The 24,248-nt window shown below is 43.3% G+C and overlaps 1 protein-coding gene across 1 annotated transcript in view; it reads right to left on the reverse strand.

The window, feature by feature from the left end:
• LOC143963796 (NXPE family member 3-like) overlaps positions 1-24,248 on the reverse strand; it is a 42,960-nt gene that overhangs the window by 9,886 nt on the left and 8,826 nt on the right. Inside the window, exons 3-4 of the mRNA XM_077473530.1 lie at positions 21,445-21,515; positions 18,006-18,221 (exon numbers count right to left, since the gene is read on the reverse strand). Coding sequence (XP_077329656.1) covers positions 18,006-18,221; positions 21,445-21,515 — 287 coding nt within the window. The remainder of the gene's footprint in view (positions 1-18,005; positions 18,222-21,444; positions 21,516-24,248) is intronic.

Raw genomic sequence — 24,248 nt, forward strand, 5'->3', positions numbered from 1 at the left:
CTGCTCCAGCAGAAACGTGCAGTTAACGTCTACCTGTATGAACTCTGCGGCAGAACAGGTTCTGGGGAGCTGGGTTTTTTTTCACCGCGCCAGTGGCTGCTCATGCGCGACGCATGCAGACTTCTGCGCACATTTGAGGAGATCACCAAACTGGTCAGTTGCAGCCATGGCGCCATCAGTGACATGGTACCTTACGCCTTCTTTATGGAGCGTGCATTGCGTCATGTCATTGATCAAGCTGTGGAGGAGCAGGAGCGGGAAGATGAGGAAGTTGCAATGCTGGATGAATTCCCAGGGGGGGCTACTCTATCTGAGACAAGTGAACAACAGGAGTCTGAAGAGGAGTCAGAGGAGGATGGTGCCGGGGCGGATGTGGAGGAGCAAGAAGAGCATGCTTTAAACCTTTCTGGGACCCCTGTTGTTGTGCGTGGATGGGGAAGAGGAGAATGAAGAGGAGGACATTATTCTGGATGATGAGCAGGAGCCAGGCCACCACACCGCTTCCAGTTTAGTGCAAATGGGGGCCTTCATGCTCCAGTGTTTTAATAGGGACCCCCGTATAAAAAGCAAAAGGGTCAAGGACCAGTACTGGGTGGCAACGTACTTAGACCCCCGGTACAAACACAAAATGGTGGAAATGTTACCACCGTCACAGAGGGCTGGCAGAATGGAGCACTTCCAGGCCTTGCTACGAGAAATGCTGCATTCTGCTTTTGCGTGCGCTGGCAGAGGAGCAATTCCCACTCCCAGAGAAGAAGTTGCGGGTACCAATCCAACAGCGCCTGCAAGAAGAGGCCGGTTTGAAGAGGTGTTGGTGACTTCGGATATGAGGTAATTCTTTCAGCCGACCCATCGACAGGTGTCATCCGGATCCAGCATCAGGGAATGCCTAGACCGTCAGGTATCCGACTACATCGGTTTAACGGCCGATGTGGACGCTCTGAGGAGTGATGAACCCCTGGACTACTGGGTGGGCAGGCTTGACCTCTGGCCAGAGCTTGCCCAATTTGCAATGGGACTGTTGGCTTGCCCCTCATCCAGTGTCCTGTCCGAAAGGACATTCAGCGCAGCAGGGGGGATCGTGACCGATAAGCGTACTCGCCTAGCTCACGACAGTGTTAACTACCTCACATTTCTAAAAATGAATGAGGCATGGATCTCGGAGGAATTCAACACATGTGACCAGTAGACCATGTATATGTCTATAAACAATTTTTTTAATCGAGCACAGAGACCTTCTTTCTTCTCACTTCCTTGTCCAAAAAAAGCACACCGTACTATATGCCCGTACCCTCCTCTTTGAGGAGGTTGAGCGGTGTCATATTTCTACTGGGGCTGCTTATTATGAGGGACTGCCACCATCCCTGTGCTGTGCTGACATCCTCCTGGGGCTGTACCTCTGCTGTGCATATTATGAGGGGCTCCCACCATCCCTGTGCTATGCTCATTATGAGGGGCTCCCACCATCCCTGTGCTGTGCCGACTTCCTCCTGGGGCTGCTTATTATGAGGGGCTCCCAGCCTCCCACCATCCCTGTGCTGTGCTGACTTCCTCCTGGGGCTGCTTATTATGAGGGGCTCACACCATCCCTGTGCTATGCTCATTATGAGGGGCTCCCACCATCCCTGTGCTATGCTCATTATGAGGGGATCCCACCATCCCTGTGCTATGCTCATTATGAGGGGCTCCCACCATCCCTGTGCTATGCTGACTTCCTCCTGGGGCTGCTTACGGTGCAGGTGTCAGTGATGTATACCACAGTGCTGATGTCAGTGCTCTCTATCACGGTGCTGCTGTCAGTGCTGTATATCACGGTGCTGGTGTTAGTGCTTTATGTCACGCTGCTGATGTCAGTGCTCTCTATCATGGTGCTGTTGTCAGATGACTATCACGGTGCAGGTGTCATTGCTGTATGTCACTCTGCTGGTGATCATCTCCTGCACCCTCTTCTTTGCCTACCCTGGTCCCTGACCTTCCCTCTCCTCCATTGCCTTCATGCGCTCCACAGTCCTGAATTGTCACAACAATTTCCCATATAAAAAAAGAATGCTTGTAGTTGTCGATCCCAGATTCACCTCATACATGTGTTATGTCATTGGCCATGTGGTGGGACTATGTTTGCACAGCTATTAATTATTTTGTGGCTGCAAATTTGACCTGTAGGTTTGCAAAGTTCGCCTCCCATTGAAGTCAATGGGGCCCGCCGCGAACGTTCCGGTTCGCGAACTATCGGCCGCGTTCGCGAAACGTCCCGTCGGAAGTTCGTCCATCACTAGTCATTGCACAGCATCTCTATGGGCTTAAAATCATTGCTCTAACGGGGCCACTCCAAAAGGCACATTTTCTTTTTCTGAAGCCAGTCTTTGGTGGATTTGCGTTGATGCTTAGGGTCAATGTCAATGCTACATTATCCAACTTCTAAGCTTTAGCTGTCGGACAGCCACCCTGACATTGTCTTCTATTATTTTTTTTGTAAACTTAGGAGTTCATTTTCTCCTCGATGATGGAAAGTGGTCCAGGTCCTGAGGCATCAAAGCAATCCCAAATTATGATGTTCCCTCCACCATACTTCAACGTTGAGATGATGTTTTGATGCTGGTAAGCTGTACCCTTTTTGCATCATACATAGTGCTGAATATTCTTCCTGAACAATTCAACTTTTGTTTTATCAGTACACAAAACATTTTCATGTTCCCCCCAAAAATGGCATGGAGTTCCCCCAAAATTCCATAGATTATAGATTATAATGGGGCTTACAAAAATCCATAAAGCACTTTAGATTTCTCCCATAGACTTTTACAGGGTGTTCCGTGGCTTTTCGAATTTGCCACAAACACCCCAAATTGTTTGCTGTTTGGCAAACGGGTGAACAGGCAATGTTCGAGTCGAACATGAGTTCAATTCAAACTCGAACCTCATCCCTAGTACAGATACTCCAGTCTCTGCTGTGGAACTCTGCAGCTCCTCCAGGGTTACCTAAGGTCTCTGTGCTGCCTCTCTGATTAATGCCCTCCTTCAGGGCCGGATTAAGAGCATCATCTGCTTGGTGCTGAGGATTTTGGTGGGCCTTTTACTGGGCACCCTTCTGCTTTCCAAGAGCCTGTGCTGGCATACGCCCAAACTCAAAAGTGTGCAGCCGCACAGGCATAACACTAGGGAAGTCTGGCATTTGATTTGCCAAGTTTCTGTAAGGGCCGTGCATTGGCGTGCACTCTGAGCTGAGAGTGCAGCTGTGCAGGCCTAACACTATGGAATCCCCAGGCTTCTGTAAGAGCCCTGCATTGGCGGGGCCCAGGCTTCTGTTAGGAATGCTCATGCAGTGCCCATTATCAATCCCACCACCCTGCCCAGGTGGTGCATGTGGAATGCAGGGCCCGTCAGGGGAGATCTCTTCCCATTGACCCATTACTTTCCATGTCCTTTTTGGGTGGCTGGGCCTATACTAAGGTAGGGACCTGGAACTGCAGCTCCAATAGCCCCTACGTTAATCCAGCCCTGCCCTCCTTGCCTGGTCCATGAGTTTTGGTGTGCGACCATCTCTTGGCAGGTTTGCTGTTGTGTTCTTTCCATTTGGTTATGATAGGTTTTATGGTGCTCCTAGGGATCATCAAAGATTTGGATATTTTTTTAACCTAACCCTGATTTGTACTTCTTAACAACATTGTCCCTTACTTGTATGGAGTGTTCCTGCTGTGAGCCAGACAGACAGGCTCATATTAAATGCTTCAGACTGTCTATTTTTTAAAAGGAAATAATTTGGGGGAATTTGTACTGTCTTGGCATTTTAAGGGTCTCAGGAAATGAGACAGACCCTCATTCCATCAGGACTACCTGCTCCTCTGTCTGACATTTCTTAAATAGCTAAAGGTAGGAGCCACCTGATGATGTTAGTAGATGACCCTGCCCCATTGTGATGTCACTGACCAGGGGCATACTGGTGACTCCACCCCTTAGCTATTCAAGAAAGGTCAGGCAGCAGAGCAGGCAGTCCGTGGAAAGAGTTTGATGAGGCCGTAGGGTTTTTTCTTTTTTTGTGTTCAGAGATGCGGTGGGTGGCGTGAGATGGATCTACTTCGGGGACGTTGTTTTTAATTTTTTAATAAGGGAATTGCCAAAAACTCGTTTACTGCCTTTATACATTTTTTTAGACATTTTTGGTGAATTGGGGGCTGGGATCTAGGGGCCCCCTTGTTAAATGAGGCTTCCGGATTCCGATAAGCACTCTGCCCGCAGACCCCCACAACCCTGTACTGTGGTTGAGGGGGTCTGCAGGCAGGGGGCTTATCGGAGACCCTTGTCCAGGGCAGGGGGCTGATCGGAGAAGCACCCCCCATGTTGAGGGCATGTGGTCTGGTACGGTTCAGTAGAGGGGGGCTAGCCCGCCCCCCCTTTCCTGGCCTGCCAAGCTGCATGCTCGGATAAGTGTCCGGTATAGATTTTGGGGGGCCCCATGCCATTAAAAAAAACTAATTTGAGTGGGGTTCCCCTTAGAATACATACCAGACCCAAAGGGAGTGGTATGGATTGAGGGGAACCCCATGCTGTGGGGAAGCCCGTTGATAGTTGATGAGTCATCGGTTGTTAACCACTATCAGACCATCAGTCACCGCAGTTATACTGCGACTGGTTGGCTCTCCTGGGCAAATCACTGTAGCTATATGTCGCTTTAAAAAACACTAGGGGGCACATGAGTGTGCCTGCAGCGTGACAACGGAGCCGATGCACTTGCCCGGTTGTCAATGTAAACAGACAGATCTCTGCTCTGTCAGGGGAGGAGACTTATCTGTTGTTCATACTAAGTATGAACAGCAATATGTCTCCTCCTCCAAGCAGTCCCATCCCCCCACAGTTAGAAACACTCCCTAGGACACACATTTAACACCTTGATCACCTAGTGTTAATCCCTTCCCTGCCAGTGACATTTATACAGTAATCAGTGGCTATTTTTAGCTCGGATCGCTGTATGGCAATTGTCTCAAAAATGTGTGAAATCTGTTTGCCGCAATGTTGCAGTCCCAATAAAAATCGCAGATTACCGCCATTACTAGTGAAAAAAAAAAATTATAATAAAAATGCCATAAATCTACCTATTTTGTAGACGCTATAACTTTTGCGCAAACAATATATGCTTATTGCGATTTCTTTACCAAAAATATGTAGAAGAATACATATCAGCCTAAACTAAGAAATAAATTAGTTTTTTTTTATATTTTTGGGGGGGGGGGGGATATTATAGCAAAAAGTTAAAAAAATATGGCTTTTTTTTTTTTCAAAATTGTTGCTCTTTGTTTGTTAATAGCACAGAAAAAACACAGAGGTGATCAAATACCACCAAAAGAAAGCTCTATTTATGGGAAAAAAAGGATGTCAATTTTGTTTGGGTTGAGTGTCACACATCCGGGCAATTATCAGTTAAAAATGTTGCAGTGCCGTTTCGCAAAAAGTGGCCTGGTCATTAAGGGGGCAAATCCCTTCCGGGGCTGAAGTGCCTAAGGATGTGGCAGCCAGCTAGTCTTCATACAGTTTAAAATCGGTCGATCATTTTTTGACCGATCCCAATTCTAATCGTTCCGAAATTTGGAATTCATTAGAAAACAAATAAAACAAATTTTAAAGAATTTCAACAAAATTTGTTACTATTCGTTACTATTTCATTTGGCGTTTCGTATACATCCAAATCTCTGAATAACCAAAAATTTGTCCAAATTTGTATTCAGACCGAAACTAGATGCACATGTCTAGTGGTGCCTTCAAACCATAACCCTATAGAGGTATTGGCCTTGCTGTAAAAAAATTGGTCTTTGAGTATTGGTGATGCCTTCCCAACGTATTCCTATAGAGGTAGAAGAATTGGCCTTGCTGTAAAAAAATTAAACAATATATATACCCCGGTCAAACAGGTGCGGAAAAATTGCTCCTTGGGTGTTAATTGTGCCAATGAAACTTATACCAAAAAGATAAAATCAACACCCACATAACTCAGCAGCCTAGACAATCTTGCAGAGATTTGAAATCCCCAAAACACTTAATCAGCGACATCGGAATCAGGGGCTGCTGCTTATCCAAGCCTGACTCATTTTGACAAATGACAGCCGGTCAACGGAGTCTGTGGACAGATGCACTCTTATCTGTCACAAAACCTCCAGCAGCACTAAATGCCTGTTCAGAAAGCACGATGAATGAAGAGTAGCCCAGAAGCTCATTTGCATACTGAGCAAGTTGTAGCCAGTGGTCTATTCTCATGACCCAGTAATCCAGTGGATCGTCTACTGGAAAGACATGTCTGTTTTTGCCCCTAGATAATCTTCCACCATATGATGCAAACGTTGCCAATGGGATGTTAAAGATGACAGCCCTGGGCACCGAGGACTAAAAAAATTTTGAAATGCATTTGAAGGCCCCCTTCTCCACCGCTCCTCCTTTGACCAACAGAAGTCTCAAAACTACCTTTTCCACAAGACTGTAACCTACCAAAGTCTGGAAAGGGGTTTCATAAACTCCTCATTAAGGTGTCCTCAAGATATTTCATGCTGTGTTCCTCTAGGAGAGCAGGATGAGGTCTGAGACTTTCCCCTTGTAACAGTGATTAGAGGGGTTGCCAACCAATAATGAACCCTCTCCTTGATGCTAAAAATTATTGGGTCCTTTTGCAGGCTTTGAAGAATAAGATAGCCCATGCACTGCAAATTTGTGGAGGCATGAGAAGCAGAGTCCTTGGGGTCACTAAGGATTACAGTATCTGGAACTGCCTCCTCACAGCCATGTACTACTCCCAAGGTTTCTGGGGTCTGAGAACCATCTCCTAAAGGTTTGACATATGTCTTCCTCTGCTTCAATGCCTCCAAAACTGCCAGAATCCTCCTCCACCCTATCCTCTTGTGTTCTGTGGCATCACAAGAAGGTTGCCTGCATTAAGCGGGCCTTGAGAGAAAAGGAAGTGCTCCTCTTCCATTCCTCTGCTTCGAGTGCCCTGTCTATAATGCCATGCAGTAGTATGCTCTAGAGAGAGTGTGTCACTGATGCATGCATTGTCACGGCTCACCATCCTTTTTGCCTCCTGAACTGGTGACAGTACAGTGCATGCATCATTTATCAGCAGCCATTGGCGTGGGGGAAAAAAAGCAGAGCTGCCTTGAGCCTGTCCTTGTGCCATACACACACAGGTACTCACCGATAGCCCTCTGCTGCATGTGCAGCTGCTGCAGTGTTGCCAAAGTTGAGTTCCACCTGGTGAGCATGTCACAAATCATTCAATTTATGGGCAGATGGACTTCCCTGAATTTCAGCCAACCAAACACTGGCTGTGCATGACCACCTGAAAATGGTACAGACTCTTCTGACCTGCCTTAAAAGATCTTGCAACCCTGAGTACCTGTTTAAGAAACGCTGCACCACCAAATTGAGGACATGGGCCAGGCATGGTACATGTGTCAACTTTCCTTGTTGAGGGGCGGACAGAAGGTTAGTGCCATTATCGCACACCACCATTCCTGGCTCAAGCTGCCATGGTGTGAACCACCTCTGCAGAGCGGAAAGAATCTCTGCTCCAGTGTGGCTCCTGTCCCCTAGACAGAGCAGCTGAAGCACTGTATGGTATATTTTAGCCTGACTCATTAAATAGCCCCTTGAATGCTTAGGGGGTACTTGTGGTTCATAGGACAATTCAGCAGAGAAGTGCATGGAGGAGGAGGGGTTGGAGATGATAGATCTCGCATCATCACCACTAGCTATATGGAGACGTGGGAGGCACAACAAGCTGCAGCACTGAGCCCTGACCTGCATCCTTCTGAGTTGCAAACAGAGTTACCCAGTGTACCGTGAACTAAATATATATTGTCATTGACCATGCTTACTAGACCACGTGTTAGCAGTAATGTGGACCTTGCTGCTGGCTGACTTGCCCAACAATGCCAAAACATTGCCTTCCACGTGATTTTACAGAACTGGAATGGCCTTACATGCAAAGAAATAGCGACTGGGAACCTGCCATTGTGGTTCATTCTGCAAATGCACAGAAAAGGGCAGAATCCACCAGATGGAGAGGCAGGAGTTGTAAAGCCAGCAAGTTGAATAAGCTGGGATTTAGACGCTGGGAATGTGGGTGGCAGGGAGTGTATTTTCTTTTTTCGATGCAGCAGCTGGGGCAGAGAAATTTGCCTGCTATACTCTACACCTGGTGTGCTGCTGGTAGACATGTTTCAGGGACCTGTGACACCCTTTGCTATACCATCATCCCTGACAGTGGAGCCTGCTGAAAGGTAAAGAGATACAGCCCGGCTAGACCTAAAAGGTGAGGCATGAGAAGGAGAAGAATTGCATCCCCATTGTGTGGCTTTCAGGTGCTCTTGCCAACGGGCTGAGTGGTGGGAGGTTAAATGCCCTGTCAAGCATGTGATACCCAAATGGCTGGTGTTTTTGTCATGCTTCATCTGCTTGGGGTAGAGATTGCAATTTGCAACAGTGCGATCGGCTGCACATGTGCTAAAAAAGGCCCACACAGCTGAGCTGAGGGAAGTGGGCTGGGAGATAACAGCTCCACAATGTGATGGAATAGGGTGGCTGCTCTCTACTCCTCCATGATGGCTGCCTCTGGAGGTCATCCTGTCTTGTTGGGGTTGTGTGTCCCCCTCACTTTCCTCCTCAGCTCTTTCCGGCACCCAAGTCGTGTTAGCAACCTCATCATCATCATCCCCTCCATCCTCATCATCGCTGGAGCCAACTTGGCAATACGCTGTGGCTGAGGAACATGACCACCAATTTGTGGTTTATCTGTGTTCTCCCCTCTCTGTAGGTTCATGTTCCTCCCTTCCTTTACCTCAGAACCAACATTAGAATAAGGTATATGTGTGCATCCCCAATAAGCAGGTGGCTAACACTGTGTTCAAAAAACTCAACTGACTCCTCCTTACATGATGCCGGGGCGATGGCAGGAGTAGCTGTGGACAAGGAGGCAGAATAAGCTGCCATGGCAGTTGCGGTGAACTGCGCACTAGTGTCAGCTTGGGTCATAGAGGGTGAGGAGGATGAGGATTATTTAGTAAGCCAGTCTACCACCTCCTCTGAAAGCTGTGGCTGGATAGCTTAGGCAACCTCACTAAACAGAGAAAAACGTGCCCTGCCTAAGGACAGACCACATCCACCTTTGCCTGTAGACACAGACCCTGCTGGCCCCCTCATAGTGCCATGGGAAAGTGCCTCTCCTTGTTGGCCTACCAGACATGATGGGGGGGTTTATTAACCCAAAAAAATTAAAAAAATTAAAAAAAAGAGGGAATGCCAGGGTCGCAGTTAGAAAAACTGCAGCTGACAATTTACAAAAAAAGGAGGCAGGCAGGGGACAAAAAAAAAAAAAAAACATAAACATGCAGCAAAAGGTATACAGCACTAAATGTTATGTAATGCAGACACACTATACCAGTGATGGTGAACCTTGGCACGCCAGATGTTGTGGAACTACATTTCCCATGATGCTCCACTACACTGCAGAGTACATGAGCATCATGGGAAATGTAGTTCCACAACATCTGGTGTGCCAAGGTTCACCATCACTGCACTATACTAACACTACATTAAAACACTATACTGACACACTATACTCACACTACACTAACACACTCGCTAGTAGCAAACTTAGCCCTGCTCTATCTCCAACAACACACTGCAAATAGTTCAGGTGGGAAAGAACCTTTTATAATGTGGCATGGGACTAAGATTACTGAACCATGATTTGGCAAAGTCATCATGACTTTGTCCAATCATGGCTCTGACAGTGCTCTGTGCCCTGATTGGGCAAAGCCCTGCACCTGACCAGCGGTTAGATGAATTTCTTCAGCCAATATGGGCTCTAGAATACACTGTGTGGTGCACAGTGCATTGTGGGGCGCTGAGCAGGCAAATATCCCACCGAGCGCCCTGCACATTTGCATGTTCGCCGACAGGGCCGCTCTTAGAAACCCTCCAGCTGCTGCGAAACTACAAGTCCCATCATGCCTCTGACTGTGGGAGTCATGCTTGTAGCTGTCAGCCTTACAATGCCTCATTGGACTTGTAGTTTCACAACAGCTGGAGGGCCGCCAGTTTGAGACCTCTGCTGTAAAGCATACCAGACCGCTCCCTGCAAACATTTCAAAACAAAAATCCCCCCTCCCAGCACGAATCTCCCTCACCCAAAAAAAAATCACCAGCCTAGCACATATCCTCTTACTTCTCAAGCTTTCTATCCTAGCACAAATCTTCTCCCCAAATCCTCCCTAATCCTTCCTATTAGCCCAAATTTCCACACCCCCTCCTGTCATAAAATCTCTCTATCTACCCTCCCAGCACAAATCTTATTTATTCAATCCCCCTGCTAGGACAAATTTCCACAAATCCCTCCTCCTAGTACAACTCCCTCTAAATGACCCTTCCCAGCACAAATTCTTCCTCTCTACCCAAATGCCCCCCAGCACAAAATGATGAGCAAACAACAGAAAAACAACAAAGTATCAAAGGGCGCCAAACCGAAGCAAAAAAAAAAAGGGCCAGAATAAAACATCACTAGAAATAAGCACACTCTTAATCTAGAATGCAACAAGACTGCAAATTAGCTGGAGGCAGAGAGATGAAGAACAACAGAGGAAGGTTCAACTACCAACAAAATCAGATATGGCAACCATGTTTGTAGCCCCGGATAACTCCCTGAAAACAGAGATGGCAACAATTCATAAGGACCTAAGAGGAGAAATAGAACAACTAGAGCAGGCATATGATTTGAAGACCAAGAGAACAGAAACAGAAGAAAAATAAATGAGAATAAGGGGTCTCCCCGAATCTGCACAGATCGAGGATCTAACAGTAATAGTAAGGAAAATAGTCAACCCAATACTTGTGAAAGAAGAAACAAACCCAATAAAAATTGATAGAGCCCATAGATTAAGAGAACCCAAGGGAATCCCGATGGAGACATAATTGTAAGGTTCATTTACTGGGAGGAAAAAAACGAATATGGGGAAATATGTGTGTAAGTCCCCAATCAAGTACGAGTAAAAGACATTGCAAAATTTTCTGGCCCTATCTCAAGAAACTCTAAGAAGGAGGAGTCTAAAACCTCTACTGAAGGTGTTGCAAGAACAAGAAATCCAATACAATTGGGGTTTCCCCGCATGTCTGATAGGTAGGAAAAAAAAAGGACGCACTGTAAAACTCAGGTTTATTGAGGAAGCAAAGGATTTCTGTAAATGGTTTGTAATTTTTCAGGTGTTTTGCTGCCCTTCAGGTCCCCTTTTCATCCCGTGCTTGGGGACCCCCCTACATGAGACACATATTGCACAAGATACAAACATTAAATTATACTCAAAAGCCATCCCAGTATGGTATTGTGGAGACTCTCCAAGTAGAAGGGCAAAAGGTGTAACAATAAGGCTAGTGAAAAAGGTCAGTTTCATCTTAGAGGAGAAAAAGGTAGACCCAGAAGGTCACTTCCTTATTTTGAAGGGGACCTTACAGGGAATGAAGTATATGCTTGCAAATGTATATTGCCCCAATAAATACCCCAACAAATATTTGAATGAGATTTTAAACGATTTGATGGAATTTAAGCAGGGCTACATAATATTGGCCATAGACTTTATCTTTTCCATGGACCATAAACTGGATAGTACGTCTGGTGCACCGGACAAGGAAAACAAACAACTAAGATTGGTAAAGAAAAAAAATATATAACTATCAATTGGTTGATGTTTGGAGAATTCAACATCCATGTACAAAGGACTATACATACCACTCGGCAGTGCACGACACGTACTCCAGGCTGGATTATATATTGGTGGAGCATAGAGTTCTGGAGGGTGTAATAGAAACCTCAACTGGAATAACATTGATTTTGGACTATGCCCCAGTAATGATGAAGATGAAATTGAAAGGGGAAAAACAGGGGAACAGCCCCATGGAGGTTAAACGAAGACTTAATAGAAGATGTAGAAGTAGAAAAGATTGTAATAAATTGTAATAAATGAAATCAAATAATATTTCCTGCTGAATGAGACACCAGAATTAACAAAGCAAACTATATGGGAAGCCCATAAAGCTTTCATTAGGGGGAAGTTGATCTCTATTGGGGCAAGAAAAAAGAAGAGCTAAAATATTGTGGAAAAAATGGTAAGAAATATATGAATTAGAACAAAGACATAAAAAACAAGCAGAAGCCAAAATCCATCGGCTTTAATTATAAAAAGATCAACTAAAATATTTTGTGGAACAGAAAACAAGAAAGGTATTTAAACAGAGTTGTAAAGGAGAGATACAAATGGGGAAATAAGCCAGGGAAACACCTTGCAAAAATATTATGAAATAAGAAGACCTTAAATTATATAGAAAGGATAAAAAAATTAGAGAGGAGAGATGTTATATAAAACAACTGATATCGCAAAGACCTTTCAAACATACTGTAGTGCATGATACTCAATCAGAAACAAAGACACAAAATGAAGAAGAAATAAGAAAAATAAAAAACTCAAGAATATTGAATAGATGCCAAATTACGAAAAATTTCAGCAGAAAGACTGAAGGAACGAGATGAACCAATTACACAAGATGAAATCAGAAAGGCATTGAAAGAAACACCTTTAGGGAAAATCCCAGGACCCGATGGGTTTACGATTAAATACTATAAAAAAAATTCAAAATCAATTAATACCAAAAATGTGTGACTTCCTGAATAAAATAGGGGAAAATTAATAAAGAAGAGAGTCATTACTAGCCCATGTTACAATAATACCCAAAGAGGGAAAGGATAAAAAAAATGATGGCATTGAGACTAAAAATGTATGCCAGAATGGGTAAACGCAGACCAAACAGGCTTTATACTTGGTAGAGAGGGCAGGGATAATAGTATAAGAACAATGTTAATGCTGTGAAAGGGGGAAAAAAACAGGGGGCCGCCAGCGCTACCCCTTCAATTGACGCAGAGAAAAATTATATGCTGGATTATAAATTTATACAGTCACCCTATGGCGAGGGTAAGGGTTTAACAGAAGTATGTCACTGCCTTCTTAAATGCTCAATGGAACAAGACAGGGGTGCCCGCTCTGGTAAGGATAAATATGTTAAAAATGGTAATACTCCCAAAAATATATAAGTTCCAAATGATACCAATACCATAACTTTTTTTTTTAGAATAAAAACAATGATACTAAAATATGTATGGCAAAATAAAAAGCTGAGAGTAAAATTTGCATTAATCACTAGAAATAAAAAACACTGAGGTTTAGCAGCACCGGATATAAATAGATACTACAAAGCAGTTATTTTATGAATGGTAGAATGGGTGAATGAAAAAAGTGAGAAAAAGTGGGTAAAGATGGAAAAAAACCTTAAGTAGGACACCACTGCGCAAGAATATATGGGTACCACGGAAGCACAGAAAACTAGACTTAAAAGCACATGACCTGATTAGGAACATATTTAAAATATGGGATTTAATTTATAGACAGGGAAAATGGAAATACAATTCACCATTAATCTCACTCACAGGAACACATTTTTTTACTCCAGGAAAGGAGACACATTTCGGAAGCTGTAAAAGTAGCTTTATAGCTGTGAAAGGCTCTTCAGCCTCTTCCCGATGATTGTGCAACAAATTTCTTAATTATATTTGATGGAGTCAGCTTTAATCAAACCATGTGTTTTTTTTCCACACAAAAGTTACAAAAATACTTACAAAAATTGTACATTCAAATACAAAATAAATGCAGCTTCAAATATGATCAAAGATATGAGATAAAGTTGTTTTGTTTCAAAAAATAAGTTCAAGACATGTGCTTAAAAATGGCTGCCGTTTCCTTTGTCCTGAGATCAGCTGTCTGTATGCTGATTTATTGTAGAAGTTTGCTGTGTGTTGCAAGAAATGTGTCAGCTTCTTCATGAAAAATGTCCCTTATATCAAATCTGCTTTCTTTGTTAGAAATCGCGCCAAAAACGAAACCCTCCCATAATACTCCCCTTTTTCTCCCTTCTCCTCCCTTCCAAGGGTGGGATTTACGAGTAGTAACATGAACACCATCTCTAATTAAATACAAACACAGGAAGAGGGGGGTTCTCTGCCATAGGCTGATTGACTCTACCGTATGTTATCAGTAACATAGAAATTCCTTGATGAAAACATAATCAGTTATATCAATCAAAAATGATTTGACAACTTCTTGAAATTGAGAACTCAGTTCAAATTTCACTGTAGGTACTCTGTAGGTTATTAACTCAAAAGACTTCACATACACACCTTTTTTACTGGGAAGCTCATGACCTCAGTCATATATTTTTCAAAACCAAATTAAAACTTAAATATAAAGAATATAACAGTAGCCGAATGGGAAATGCACAATTAAAAGATATCACTGAACAAGGGAAAATAAGAACATTACAGGATTTAAAGTACATAAATGAGTGGAAGATTAGTGAATAGGAATATTTGCATTTAAAACATTTGGTAAATACACTAACCCAACCAATTAGAGATGGAAAGAAGCTGAATCCACTAGAAAAACTTTTCAGGATGCAAACACCACTAAAACATGGGATTTCACAAGTATACTGAATTAAACAATCCAACAGACGTGTCTTTTTCATGACACAAAAGATTGACCCCATTTCTGTTAAATGCTGCAAAAGGGCTAATACCAAAGGTTATCTTTAAGAAAACCAGATATAAAGGAGTGGTTTGAAAGAGTGGACTACATTTGTAAAATTGCATATTTGACAATTGCGCGGTCGTGTGACGTGGCTCCCAAACAAAATTGATGTCCTTTTTTCCCACAAATAGAGCTTTCTTTTGGTGGTATTTGATCACCCCTGCGTTTTTTATTTTTTTGCTCTATAAAAACAAAAAAGAGCAACAATTTTGAAAAAAAAAACCCATTATTTTTTTCATTTTGCTATAATAAATATCCCCCAAAAATATATAAAAAAAATAATGTTTTCCTCAGTTTAGACTGATATGTATTCTTCTACATATTTTTGGTAAAAAAAAATAATCGCAATAAGCTTTTATTGATTGGTTTGCGCAAAATTTATAGCGTTTACAAAATAGGGGAAAGTTTTATGGCATTTTTATTAATAATTTTTTTTACTAGTAATGGTGGCGATCAGCATTTTTTTTCATGACTGCGACATTATGACAGACACATCGGACATTTTTGACACATTTTTGGGACCATTGTCATTTATACAACAATCAGTGCTATACAAATGCATGGATTCCTGTGTAAATGACACTGGCAGTGAAGGGGTTAACCACTAGGGGGCAGTGTATGTCCTGGGGAGTGATTCTAACTGTAGGGGGCGTGGCTACATGTGACATGTCACTGATCTCTGCTCCCAATCACAGGGAGCAGAGATCAGTGACACTGTCACTAGGCAGAATGGGGAGATGCTTGTTTACATTAGCATCTCCCTGTTCTTCCTCTCCGTGAGGCAATCGCGGGTATCCCCGCGGCAATTGAGTCCCGTGTCATAACTCACGGAGGTCCCGGCTAGCACTCTCGCAATGGCACAGCTGCAAATTTGAAGGGACGTACAGGTACGTCCACTTGCCCAGCCGTGCCATTCTGCCGATGTACATCGGCGTGCACTGAACCGGTTAAGCAGTAGAGACATAGGACAGGTAGAAAGATATAACAGTATCTGGGGAAGATTGACAGATTTTAAGTCTCCAGGGAAATATGTAGAAAGGAGGATGGAGGAGGATGGAGGAGGGCAGCAGGGCTTGAAACAGGAGGAACAGGTGATGACAAACCAGACAGGAGGTAGGGAGAGGGAGGGAGAAATAGGAAGGGAAAGTATGTATTTTACAAATCAGAAACAGATCTTTTAGTTTTTGCCTATTTGTACATGGAAAAAAAATGAATAAAGTTTAGAGAAATAGAAAAAAAAAGGCAAGTTTTTACCACAACGATGTGAGACCATGTTGGAGACAGTGAATGAGTGTTAAGCTGAATAATCTCGATAGTTTTCTGAAGTGGTTATAAAAAAAAATAAAAAAATTTCCTAGTTTGGGTATTACTCTTGCAATGGAGTCCCCTGAACTGTATTCCACTAATCATTAACTTCAGGAGGATGGTTGCACCCTGAAGAGACAATACAGTTAGAAGGTTAGAAGGGCCCTTTGTTACCTTTTCTACTAAGTTTGGAGTATTCCAAGGCTCATACCACACCCTACCCAAGTATCAGCATTAAACTACATGAAGACATGCACTGCCTGTTTCTTGAGTTGAAAGGGAAGGAGAAGGGGGCGCCTCTGGGTGTAGATTTTTTTAAAAGCAATTTATTCACAAGTCTAAAACAGAGATTTTGCACTCACATTTTCCAAAGAATAAAATGGCATGTAGGATAAGAGGGGTCATCTGATTTGTCCGTCACTTCAAATCCGGTCCGTAAGTGTCCTATTGTCCTCTCCTGGCGTTACCACTGGTTTGTTGTTTCGAAAAAGCCGGCTCGGTGGACGCAGAGGATGTTTATCCAAAGCGAGGCTTGGTTGACTGTGACACGCGGGTCGCGGAATTGTGACGTCACGGCGGGCGACGCGTTTCCTGAGCGTTCGGGTCGAGGTGGAGAGACGACCGCGCTCTTTCATCAGGCCAATTTGCTCCAGGCTTCCATCTTGACAGTCGCCTGTGTAATATATTTCAGATTTCACCTTCATAAATCCTGCCGTCACGTGACTCTCAGTCTCTTCCTCCCCTGCCTCAGGTCTCTGGAGGCAGAGGCGTTTTAGACTTGTGAATAAATTGCTTTTAAAAAAAAATCTACACCCAGAGGCGCCCCCTTCTCCTTTTTCTCTGTAACAGTCTAGGAGCCTGGTTTCAGCTCCCTGCGGTGGCAGCCCTGCATGTTGAATTCCCACCCAAGGAACGAAAGACACTTTCCTGGGACCTGATAACAAAAAGATCTCATATTTATTATCGTCTCATATAACTCTATACAGACAGCCTTTTTGAGTATATTATTATGTGATTTTTGCGCCTCTACTTGTTGTGTTCTTGAGTTGAAAGACTGCTGTGTGCCTGGCTACCTTATGCCTCACAGGGAACCTTGGATAAATCAGCCAGCATGGCTTGGGGGTTTGTGCTACAAATGAAGGGATCACTTTAAATGGCTTTTCTGTCTTCTTGATCACCTAGCTTTCCCATATAGATAGCACACTAGCAACATTTTACACCAGTGTGGATTAAGAAGCAGAAAAAAAAAAAGCTGTGCATTGTATTCTGTCTCAAAACAAAGCAAAGTGACCCTATTTTATATTCGTCACCAAGAAAATCTTTAGTACGGATATAAAGGAATTCCCTTTTTTAAATCTTTTTTATCAAAAATAAACCAATTTATGTCTCTCCTCCTTGTTTTGGGGGATAACACTGTAGCCAATTCACTGGCATATAAGAAAAAGTTTTTTTTCCACCTTAGTGAGCGCCTAAGAGAAGGGTCAGACCAAGGTGGCAAAGGTGGCTACTTTAGTGTTAATGGAAAAATAATAATTTGGAGATTAAATGTTTTCAAAAAGTTTATTTTGTAAATAAAATTTATACATAAAATGTATTGTATGTATTTATAGGAAATAACGTAGTAGGATTAATTTTGTGAGGTAATTATGAAATGTATAGGTAGAGCAGATTAAGAGTACTTTTAGTAAGCCATAGGGCAGAGTTAACATTTTATGTATAAATTTTATTTACAAAATAAACTTTTTGGATACATTTAATCTCCAAATTATTATTTGTCCATTAACACTAAAGTAGCCACCTTTGCCACCTTGGTCTGACCCTTCTCTTAGGCGCACACTAAGGTGGAAAAAAAAACCTTTTTCTTATATGGCATTGTATCCTATACCTGTGATTTAGTTGATAAGGGGAAAATAAAAGTCATAATTTGAATGGCTCCATTAATATTAAATACTTTCTTGTATTTTTATAGTATGCAAAAGCTTTTTTCCTGGAAAAGGCAATTCTGTTTTTCACTAGAAAATAGGGCAAAGTTCTTACCTGGAATAAACTTCTCCAGGTATTCAAACCACTGGCGTAGTGTAGAGTCACCAAACATGTGGATGTTTTTCCCTTTAAGGCAGGCTAATGCGTCAGATGGTCCAGGAAAATGTCTTGTTTTACATATCAGGGATGTCCAAACATCATTATAGTAGAAACCAGATGGCTTTGCAGGTTCCTCACCAGCCCTACAGACTGTGAGATTGGATGTAAGACCTGGAAGACAGGATGACCAGATAAGTCTTGCAAGCAATGAAAAGATATGTTGGTTTAAAGGAAAATTACTTGTATTGAAAATGTTATATACCATATAAAATTGCTGTTCAAGCCATTTTTGACTAAGAGAGGAGAAGGGGGAGCTGAGCAGGCAAGTTCCTGCTTGGTGAGGGAAGCAGGGCAAACTTAGCCACTGAGTCTTTTCGGAGGGGAGGAAGCAGGGGGAACTGAGTTGCTGAGTTCCTGCTTGGTGAGGAAAGCAGGGCAAGCTTAACCACTGAGTCTTTTTGGAGGGGAGGAGAGGGGGTGGGAGAGAGTCCTGCCTGCAGTCCCTCCTGTGCCCCCTGTTGTTGGTAGGTGTGTATGACGCTCCTACCTCCCGCCCGTTCTTGTCCTCTGGACCCTCAGTCAGCCTGTCTTACATGGTTAGTCAGGTTGAAAAAAAGACACAAGTCCATCCAGTTCAACCATGAAAAAAATAAAATAATAATATCATGCAATCCCATATACCCAATTCCATACCCACAGTTGATCCAGAGGAAGGCGAAAAACCCCAGCAGAGCATGATCCAATTTGCTAAAGCAGGGGAAAAAATTCCTTTCTGATCCCCCGAGAGGCAATCGGATTTTCCCCGGATCAACTTTACCTATAAATGTTAGTACCCAGTTATATTATGTATATTTATGAAAGAATCCAGGCCTTTCATAAAGCAATCTACTGAGCTTGCCAGAACCACCTCTGCAGGGAGTCTATTCCACATTTTCACAGCTCTTACTGTGAAGAAACCTTTCCATATTTGGAGATGAAATCTCTTTTCCTCTAGACTTAAAGAGTGCCCCCTTGTCCTCTTTGTTGACTGTAAAGTGAATAACTCAAAACCAAGTTCACTATATGGACCCCTGTTGATGTCACAGCTGAGAGCGGAGAAGAGGACTGGATCGTCACTGAACCTGCGGGACTATTTAGGCCCCACAAGCACTAAGCGCAGAGCAGGAGGAAGTTAAATCCTCTTCTGCTTTGAATTATGGGCAGGGCAAGGGAGTCACTGTAAAACCCATAATAGGGTAGATATTGAATCCTCTGCCTCCAGCCACCTCTACCCGAGTGGCTATTCATAAGAAGGTTGCCTCTTCACATGGTCATAAGCAGGTATTTGCTCCAGCCTTGACTCCCCTGGATTACCAACCACCTTTTCACTCCATATACCCTCTACCCTATCATGGGTTTTGATATCCCTATAAGGAGTTTTGTAATATTATAGACGGTCCCTTAAACAGGAATCTGTGTAATGCTGGATACACACGTCGGGAGTTGACTGACTACTATATACAGTTCTTTAGGCACTGACTATATACCTCTACCTATACATTGTATCGACACCCCTTGTTGCTATCAAGATCATCTTTTTTAGTCGATCAATCACTCAACATATATAGTTAATACTATATACAATTTGTCCTTTCAACACCGGTTTTAATATGTTAAAGTGGAAGTAAACTCCCCTATCGTTTTCAGCCAAGGAAGATGCCATCTTTGCCTCTGTTTAATCTTCAACTGCTATGGTGCTGCACATATGATTCGTTATGACACCAGCCATTGGATGGTTTGATAGTTTGGCTGAGAGCACAGCCAATGTGCAGTTAGCATTCCCGGCATGCCTTTTTTTTTAACTGTTTAAATCAATGGGTTTACTTCCACTTTAAGTCTCTTTGATGCTCCTGAAGAAGTGCAAGGCGCGTAACATGTAGACAAAAAAGGAGGGGGATAACACCGCGCTGAACCACGAAAAGAAAAACAAATTTCTGTAGCTGCTAACACTCAAACAAAGTTATACATATGTGAACAAAAAATGTGTAGCGCTAAGGCTTGTAATAGCTATATAGAAATAAATAAAGATCGCAAAGTGAACAGTACAGTGCAAATTAAAGTCCAATGACTAGTATAAAACTAGAAAATGTAAGTCAATATGAGGAATTAAATCCAGATGTAAATCAATTGTGGTGTCTCAGAGGTGATGACGGCACAAGAGAGTGGTGCTTATAACACGGAGAACATGAATAATATGGATACTCAATGAGGTACTCTTACCAGCAGGGGTGGATACACATACCGTCTGGCAGTGGGTCAAATGCGCATAAATGGTGGTCTTTTGGGCGTGATACCGAGGTGCCGATGGTTGTCTTTGAGTGGAATGACACGGTCCCGATCCCAGGGATATGTTCACGGCCACAGGTGGTCTCTACACATGACCAAAGCTTCAGAATCCACCCCGTCAGTGCTCACTAGCAGCCACTGCTCCAACACCGTCTTCCATGAAGCAGTTTTTTCTTTATAATATGCTGTATTAAACTATTTCACAAACGTCAGCATAATGAATGTGCCATGTCCATTACGAACAGTAGTTTTACCAGACTAAGTGCTTCCGTCTCGTACTTGACTCTGAGCATGTGTGAGTTTTTGCACGTCGGAATTGCATACACACGGACGCATTTTCGGATAGAAACTTTTTCCGACAGAAATATTTAGAACCTGCTCTCAATCTTTTCCTGGCTGAAATTCGGCCAGCAAAAGTCTGATGGAGCATACACACGATCGCATTTTCTGATGTGTATATACGGCATTACTGTTGTGGGTAACATTTTAAGCTGAACTGTAATGTGTTACCTAATCATGAATGCCTAGGTTAGCACAGACAGGAGATCTGATGGTTTATTTTTATTGAATTGTGAATTTCAGAGAAATTAGGGCGGTTGTGTGTTCAGTATGACCTCCCATTCTGTGCATCAGGTCACCAGACCTCATTGCCATTGCACCTTCTCTACCCCCACCTTGTGACTGGACAGTGAAAGGTGCAGCAGTAGACTGATGAGCTCATCTCTTGGTCATTCTGTTCTCTCCTGCTAGCAGCATGCTCTATTTACTGCAAACACTCAATAGGCTCCTTGTGCTGATTTCTCCCTCCCCTTTATGAGCACTGCTATATAGTAGACTGCAAGGTTCTAATACCAGACTAAACTTACATACTTACACTTCATGCATTTAAAAAACAATACATGTAATAATGTATACAGAGCTGCGTTCAGTTGTGTCTTGGAGTTCGGCATTAAAATAAATATAATACAAAGGGTAAAAATAAAGGGTATGAAAGTGACACACAAGCAGCAAGGTAAATCAGGATAGTTATAGAAGTACATTGCATTATGTAAATAAATTTAAATCTTACCCAGGGTACTGTTATCTGACATCACACTGATTGGAGGGATGGACCCCGGGACAACCTGGTTAGTCACAGAGCTGGTAGATGGCAATAATTAATTAAACTGATGGAATTAAAGCAGAGCCACAATCACATAACATGTTAGAATGAGAACTAAATATAACCTTGTACCCTGACCATTTGTCACATGTATAATAACAGTGATAAGCACTGTTATGTACAACGCAATGTAGTTCAGAGTGCAGTGGTCAACAGCGTGTGTCATATTGCCCCCTATATTGCTGGACAACAGCGAAAAAATGGCTCTCTTTACTCATATCACTACAATTCATACATTCATCCCTTCTTACTGATGCTCCATACCCCCACTACCTCTCTCTCACTATTAATTTGCTATTGTCACACAACTGGGTAGGCTCTGTGCCCCGAACCCACCCTTTTTAAAAGCCAATTAAAGCCTCAGACTTTAATCATGTGCTTCTAAAAAAAAAAAAACACACATTGGAATTCATGCGTCCGGCAACCTGAATGTAGATTAGGTGCCAGGCACATGGATTAGGGGGACAGCCTCTGTGCCCCTAATGGATGGGCCGCCACTGATCAGTATTAAGTCTCATTCACGAAAAAAATACTGATTATGCTGGGTTTACCGAAAAAAAATGTGCAGGTAAATATCGCATAAAAAGCTCCAATACAGACCAAAGAGTAAAAAGGCATGCGATTAATAAAACCAGGCTTTTGCTGGTAGTATCACATGCAGTCAAGGGACCCCTAGGCTGTTATTTGACAAATGGCTGGTTGCTAAGCAGTGGGCCAGGAAGCCGGCCACTGCGTCCTTAACAACCAATGCCTCATCAGCTGTCAGTGGCTTCCCCGCTAACAGCTTATAGTAAAAAAAAAAAAAAAAAGCTTTCCATTAAAAAGTATGAGGAAAAAACTGCGTAGGGTCCCCCCCAGTCCATACTAGGCCATTTTGGTCTGGTATGGATTTTAAGGGGAACCCCATGTCAAAACCCTCCCTCAACATGGGGGGTGGGAGCTTTGGTGCCTTGCCCCCCCCACCCCAAAAGCACCTTGTCCCCATGTTGATTGGGACAGGGGCCTCTTCCCAACAACCCTGACCGGTGGCCGACCCCCAGATCCCAGCCCCCCCTATGTAAATCAGAATGGGGTACATAGTACCCCTATCCATTCGCCAAAAAAGGGCCAAAAAGTAAGAAAGAAGTAAGAGATGGTTTTTTAAAAATCCTTTATTAAAAAAAAAAAAAGTGTCCTCCGAAAATCCATTGTCAAAAATTGTTTGTTTTTCAGGTTTCAGAGGTGCATGGGTGTCATGATTGACGATGGATTTACATAGGACACTTTCATTTCTTTTTTTAATAAAGGATTTGTCAAAACTTGTCTCTGGGTTTTTCATACCTTTTGGCATTTTTGGTGCATGGGTAGGCCATATTCATTCATATTGGGGGGGGGGGGGCTGAGATCGGGGGGCCCCCCACCCGCAGACCCCAACAACCACCAGTCTGGGTTGTTGGGAAGAGGCCCTTGCACCCTTCAACATGGGGGAAAGGGGCTTTGGGGTGGGAGGGGCTCCAGCCCCAAATCACCCACCGCCCCATGTTGAGAGAATGTGTCCTGGTATGGTTGGGGGGGGGGTGCTCGCTCTCCCTCCCCTTTCCTGACCTGCCAGGCTACATGCTTGGATAAGGAGCTGGTAGGGATTTTGGGTGGGGCCCACACAGTTTTTTTTTTTTTTACATTTTGCCGTGGGGTTCCCCTTAAAATCCATAAGAGACCGGAAGGGCCTGGGTGGGGCGCACACAATTTTTTTTCTCATACTTTTTAATTTTTGGGGGGTTTTTTCAGCTGTTAACGGGGAAGCCACTGACAGCTGATGAGTTATCTGTTAAGGATGGGGAGACCGGCTTCCCGGCACACTTTTTAGCAACCATCATTGTCAAAAAGCAACCTGGGGGTCCCCAACACCCAGGCTGTTTTTGACCAATCCCAACCAATGCGGTAAATTACTGCATTAAATAATGCGTTAGTTACCACTAAATAGAACAAATACCGCATTTGGAATTTAACGGTAAATCCTTAGTTTCACAATTGATTTACCACATGCGGTATTTTATCGCATTTTTCTGTCTGTTATTTAACTCTTAGCCCTTGTACACACGGTCGGAGATTCCGACGGAATGTGTTCTATCGGACCGTTTTGTGTGTGGTCTGCATCGGAATATCCGACGGACCAACTTTTCCAACTTGCTGGTAAAATTTTCCGACAAAATGCTCCGATCGGACATACTTCGATCATGTGTAGCCTACTCCGACGGACAAAGTGCCACGCATGCTCAGATCAAATTCCTAGACCAAAGCTATTGGCTACTAGCCTGAACGTAGTCCTGTCGTAACAAAATAACGTCATCACGTTATGTACAATCGGATTTTCTGACAACTTAGTCCTACCGTGTGTATGCAACATCACTTCCGGACCTCTTCCGGAATTAATCTGTCGGAATTACTCCGACGGATTTGGTTGTCGGAATCTGGGTGTACAAGGGCTTAGTGAATCGACCCCAAAAGGACTTTCTGCTGTTATTCAGGTATGATTACCCCATGGGCACTAGAGCACCTTGTACAGGAATTCATGTGAGAAGCTACCTGATAAGAACTGCTCCTGTGTGTTGCCTTTCTTCAGTAAAGTTATCGTTAACTGTTTAATGCCTGGTCTGAAGTTTCTCTGATAAGTGGTTTATTGCATGGCATATCTAAAGAACAGGACTTCTAACAAGGGGACTGTAGGTTAC

Source organism: Lithobates pipiens, unplaced genomic scaffold (assembly GCF_037356315.1).
Source record: "Lithobates pipiens isolate NorthernLeopardFrog02 unplaced genomic scaffold, aLitPip1_a1.2 Scaffold_8, whole genome shotgun sequence".
Lineage (NCBI taxonomy): Eukaryota > Metazoa > Chordata > Amphibia > Anura > Ranidae > Lithobates > Lithobates pipiens.